At 38.7% G+C, this 5,777-nt stretch overlaps 1 protein-coding gene across 1 annotated transcript; it reads left to right on the top strand.

Annotated features, from left to right (window-relative positions):
* The first annotated feature begins 733 nt into the window (after window positions 1–733).
* On the top strand, window positions 734–1,362 carry LOC140442335 (protein FAM200B-like). The gene is made up of 2 exons (XM_072533410.1): window positions 734–991; window positions 1,042–1,362. Exons 1-2 carry the CDS (start codon window positions 734–736, stop codon window positions 1,360–1,362), a joined length of 579 nt encoding a protein of 192 aa, XP_072389511.1.
* Window positions 1,363–5,777: the final 4,415 nt, after the last annotated feature.

Here is a 5,777-nt window from a genome sequence, read left to right as displayed (position 1 = left end):
ATATATATATATATATATATATATATATATATATATATATATATATATATATATTATATTCTATTATAACTTGTATTCATAGTTCGCTACTTGTGTTTTTTATAATCCTGTTTTTATTATAACTGCCATTGTAAAATTGAAATCCTCAAAATGTAATTTATAATTCGAATCTATTATTAGTTTTTCATCTATAGAAATTAGTTTCCTCATTAGCACTTCGTTTTATGAGATTTCTCACCAGTAACAGTGAATACAGCATGATTTTCTAATGAATACAAAAAATTAAATATTCGATTAATCCATATAATCGATATAACTGATAGATTCAACACAATACATTTTGAAGGACAATCAGTAATTATTATTTCGGAAACTATCGATCATTGTCGAAAACGTTAAATTAAGGAAAGTATTCATTATTCCGAAAATCTCATTAAATTTTAGGTCGCCACAAGTCACACTTTTCCTATTTATTTTCGAGCAGTGTATTAAAAATTATATTGAGCAGTGTAACAAAAACTGGAATTTATCTGCACGTGGAACTCACGCGCATGAAAAAAATGAAACATGAAGAACAAAGGACTGGCGGCAGAGTGAACCTACTGATTCTTTTTAAGCAATATACTGTGCCCCCGTGTTACCTACCGTCGAGCGTGTTATGTCATTACGTCATATGTCATAGTCAAGCTTTTGTTTTGTTTTACTACGCCTGTGGAGTTTTTTGCTATTAACAATGGATACTTGCATTCAAGAGAATAGAAAACGAAGTGAAGAATCAGGAGAGAGCAGTAATGTTAATTTAAATAAAAAGAAGAAATATAGGAAATATGACCAATATTTGAATTTTGGATTTACCTGCGTTACTAAAGTGAATGTAGAATTTCCACAATGTGTTGTTTATCAAAAAGTGTTGGCGGCCGAAAGTGTGCTTTCTAATAAACTAAAACTAAAACTAAAAAGCATTTGGAATCAACTCACAGTCATTTACAAGGTAAACCAAGACACTTTTTTGTAAGAAAATTACGAGAGCTAAAACATCAGACTACGGCTTTGGTTTCAAGAGCATCAATTCCTACTAAAGCATTGCTCGCTTCTTACATGGTAGCTTACCGTATTGCCAAATGTAAAAAACCACATACGATCGCTGAGGAACTGATCTTACCTGCAGCAATTGGTATGGTAACAGTGATAATTGGAGAATCGGCAGCTAAAGAAATAAAAACTATACCTTTTTCAAACAATACGGTTAGTCGCCGTATTCACGACATGGCAAAAGATATTAATGAGCAAATTAGAGGGAAACTTTCAGGTTTATTTGCCATTCAATTGAAGGAGGCGACTGATAGTAATGATGATGTTTAATTGATATGTTATGTACGGTACATACAAGAAAAAAATATATGCGAGGATTTGTTATTTGGCAGAAAAATATGTAAACGTTGTAAAGCTACTGATTTATTCGAGATGTTAAACTCATATATGACTGAAAATAATATTAACTGGGATAACTGTGTACCCGTGTGTACGAATGATGCCCGAGCGATGTCTGGACAGTATGGAGGACTATAAGTTCTCATCAAAACCAATGCTCCAAGTGTAAAATGGACACATTGTGTCATACATAGAGAGGCCTTAGCAGCAAAGAACATTACACCTGAAATAAGTGTTGTGATGGATAGTATTATTAAAGTGGTGAACTGTGAAAGTGACCGTGCCGGTCTCAGCTTGGGTAGAGGAGGGACCCTGAATTAAGTAGGGGTCTTTCAGCACTTTGCGCAAGACAGACTGGGCGGGGAAGTCCTCAACCCCGACACGGCGCGTCCCAATGGCTGATAGGGGAGTTCCTGTAGATATACAGGACAGGTACGAATAAGGCTTAGCCAAATAAGTACCCGCGGATCAACTGAGGACATGACATCAGGCAGCAGTAATATCATTACTGGATTAAGGCTGTGGGAAAATAAAAAAAAAAAAATCCTGTAGGCTTAATTCTAGATACTCACAGGCGCCACTCACATTACGAGTCAATCGGTTGTGACACTGCGATGGGGAAGGCAACGGGAAACCACCCCATAAATAGTCCCTAGTTCATTCATCATGGTTAATGTAAACCAATTTGGAGAAGATACTGATCATGGACTTCGGATACTAAGATCCGGCAGGGGAGGAAGAACACAAAAATGTAAGGCTTCCCAGGTCGTCAACCCACGAAATCCTTACCAATATTTAAACACTAATAAAGATAAAGTGTGCACGTGGAACGTTCAAAAAATCTGTACTTGGAATGTTCGAAGTATGTTTGAAGAGGGAAAGATACACAACACCATTCAAGAAATGAAAAGACTAAATATCGACGTGATGGGAATCAGCGAGATGAGATGGCCAGGCTCGGGACAGTGCTGTGTGGATGAGCATATGGTATACTATGCGGGAAACGACAAACCACATCACTGGAATGGCGTAGCATTGATTCTGAGCAAAAAGGTCGCTGGGGCTGTGATCAGCGTGATACCTCTCTCTGACAGGGTCATTCTGATGAAGCTGCAAGGCAGACCCGTTAATACGAACATCATTCAAATTTACGCTCCAACATCAGAAAAACCAGAAGAGGATATCGAGGAGTTCTACGAAATTGTACAAAAAGCACTAAAATACACCAAGAAGAACGAGCTAACCATCATCATGGGTGATTTCAATGCCAAAGTTGGCAAAAGCAGTGTAGAAGACATCGTCGGACAACACGGCTTAGGCGAGAAAAACGAAAGAGGAGACCGACTCATACAATTTTGCCGGGAAGAAGATTTTACCATTGCTAACACGTGGTTTAAACTTCCCCCGAGACGACTTTATACGTGGAAGTCACCTGCAGATACAGCCAGCAATATCATCAGAAACCAGATAGACTTTATTCTCATTAACAAAAGATTCAAGAACAGCTTGACTTCGGCGAAGACCTACCCAGGAGCAGACGTCTCATCGGACCACAACCCATTAGTGGGCCAGATAGAACTCAAACTAAAGAAACTTATCAAAAATAAACCTAAACAGAACCTGGATTATGACACTCTAAAAGACCCCGTAGTTCGTCAAAACGTGAGAGATACAATGAGACAAAAACTAGAAACGGCTCAATAACAAGAACAGAGTGTAGAACAAAAATGGAGTTATATCAAAGACGTCATGCTGAATGCGGGAAAAGAACATCTGAGAAAGGAAAAAAGAGTAAAAAATAAAGAATGGATGACTGATGACATTCTACAGATGATGGAACAAAGAAGATTATTGAAAAACGGGGACGCGAAGAAATACCAAGAAACCAACCAGACAATTAAAAAAGAAATACGAAGAGCCAAGGAGACATGGATGCAAGAAAAATGTAAAATAATCGAGGAGCTCCAAGAGAAACACGATCATATAAATATCCACCGAAGGATTCGTGAAGCCACTGGTCAATACAAGAGGAGAAACACACACATCCTCATAAATAAAGACTGTAATCTGGCGACGACAGTGAATGAGAAGTTGGTTACCTGGAAAATATATATCGAAGAACTTTTCTGGGATGACCGCGGCAACCTTCCGGAAATAAATTGCATGACAGGGCCGTCAATTCTAGAAAGCGAGGTAAAGGCTGCTTTACAACAGTCTAAGAATGGTAAAGCTACAGGTCCGGACGAAATACCCGTTGAACTTATTAAGGTGATGAGTGAAGTGAGCACGAAGGAGTTAACTGAACTGTTCAACGCCATATACGATTCAGGTAATATCCCAGAGGAATGGCTATTGTCAACATTTGTAACGGTACCAAAAAAACGATCTGCGAAAACGTGCGAAGATTTCCGAACTATCAGTCTTATGAGTCATGCACTTAAAATTTTTCTTAAAATCATACATGCCAGAATTTACAAGAAATGCGAAGAAAATGTCGGTGAAATGCAATTCGGATTCCGCAATTCTATGGGTACACGTGAAGCACTTTTCACCTTACAAGTACTACTTCAGAGATGCCGCGATGTCAGTTGTGATGTCTATATTTGTTTTATTGACTACGCCAAGGCATTTGACCGTTGTCAGTACCAGAAGATGGTCACCGCACTACAAAGAGTTGGATTGGATGAGAAGGACATTCGGATCATCATGAATTTATACTGGAACCAGCGTGCTCAAGTCAAGGTCGAAGACCAGCTGACCGACCAAGTGAAGATCATGCGAGGAGTAAGACAAGGATGTGTGCTATCGCCGACTCTTTTCAATATATACTCTGAGGAGATTTTTAATGAAGCCCTCACAAACCTAGACATGGGAATCCGAGTGAACGGTGAATACATCAATAATATCCGCTACGCCGATGACACTGTGTTACTAGCAACCAGCCTAAACGATCTGCAGGCCTTACTAGACCGAGTGCGAACTGTGAGCGTAACATACGGACTGAACCTTAATATTAAGAAAACTAAATTCATGGTTGTCAGCCGTACAAATTTAGATCCCGGGGCACTAATGGCAGGTAGCGAAGAGATCCAGAGAGTCGACAGATTCACTTACCTCGGAACTACCCTCAACGTACAATGGGACTACGCTCAAGAGATTAGATCCAGAATTGAAATGGCACGGTCTACATTTATTAAGTTGAGATCCTTGCTGTGCTGCAGTGATCTCAGTTTGGGAACCAAGATGCGAATAGTGAGGTGCTACGTTCTTTCAGTGTTACTGTATGGAGTTGAAGCCTGGACACTGACGCAAGCCACTGAAAAACGAATCGAAGCCTTCGAGATGTGGATATACAGAAGGATACTAAAAATATCTTATGTGGACCATGTCACCAACGTTGAGGTCCTACAGCGCATGACAAAAGAAAAAGAAGTGCTTAATTTAATTAAACAACGCAAGCTTGAGTACCTCGGCCACGTGATGCGGAACGAAGAAAAATATCGAATTCTTCAACTTGTTATGCAGGGTAAAGTATTTGGCAGAAGAGGACCGGGACGCCGTCGTATCTCGTGGTTGAAAAATCTCTGACAATGGTTTGGGATGACCTCAGCGGAGCTGTTTCGCAGAGCAGTCAACAAAACCATGATAGCCTTGATGATCGCCAACATCCGGACCGGATAAGGCACTGAAGAAGAAGAAGAAGAAGGTGAACTACATTAAAACACAATCCATGAAATCAAGACTTTTTCATAAACTTTGTGAAGAAATAAAAGATGAGCACACCTCGTTAATTTATTATTGCAACTCTCGTTGGCTGTCCAAAGGCAACGTACTTGAACGTGTATACGAATTAAGAAATAAATTTTACAGGTATCTACATACAAAATTACATGATGATGCGCAAAACTTTTTCAATTCAGAGTTTATAATAAAATAGCATACCTCTGCGACATATTTAACAAATTAAATAATATTAATAAGTTTTTGCAGGAAAACAATACTTATATCTTGCAATTGACAGATAAAATTACTGGGGTTCAGAAGAAGTTGCTCTTATGGAAAAGAAAATTAGAACATCAAGAAATTGACTGTTTCCCTGCTTTACAAGGTATTCTATATGACAAGTCGATAGAAATCCTTGATTCCTCTTTAAAAATATTGTTACGTAAAAATATGAGTCATAGTTTTAACCTGTAACATGTTTTTATTCTAATATGTTGTAGAGTTTACGAGAGGCATCTATTTACCTGAACGACCTTTCAGAAAAAGGTCGAACCGATGCGAGGGAAATCCAGTTTGCCTTTACCGTTTCGCCGTCTACTCAAGAATGATTTGGACTTTTCGAG

The sequence above is a fragment of the Diabrotica undecimpunctata genome, chromosome 5 (assembly GCF_040954645.1).
Source record: "Diabrotica undecimpunctata isolate CICGRU chromosome 5, icDiaUnde3, whole genome shotgun sequence".
Lineage (NCBI taxonomy): Eukaryota > Metazoa > Arthropoda > Insecta > Coleoptera > Chrysomelidae > Diabrotica > Diabrotica undecimpunctata.
Note: the sequence above shows the minus strand (reverse complement) of the source record. Positions and strands in the feature narration are given on the sequence as shown.

Excerpts from the sequence above, each read along its gene's own strand:
- LOC140442335 (XM_072533410.1), top strand. The coding sequence starts at position 734 with ATGGATACTTGCATTCAAGAGAATAGAAAACGAAGTGAAGAATCAGGA. Across the intron at positions 992-1,041 it reads AACTCACAGTCATTTACAAG|ACTACGGCTTTGGTTTCAAG; the intron begins GTAAACCAAGAC and ends CTAAAACATCAG.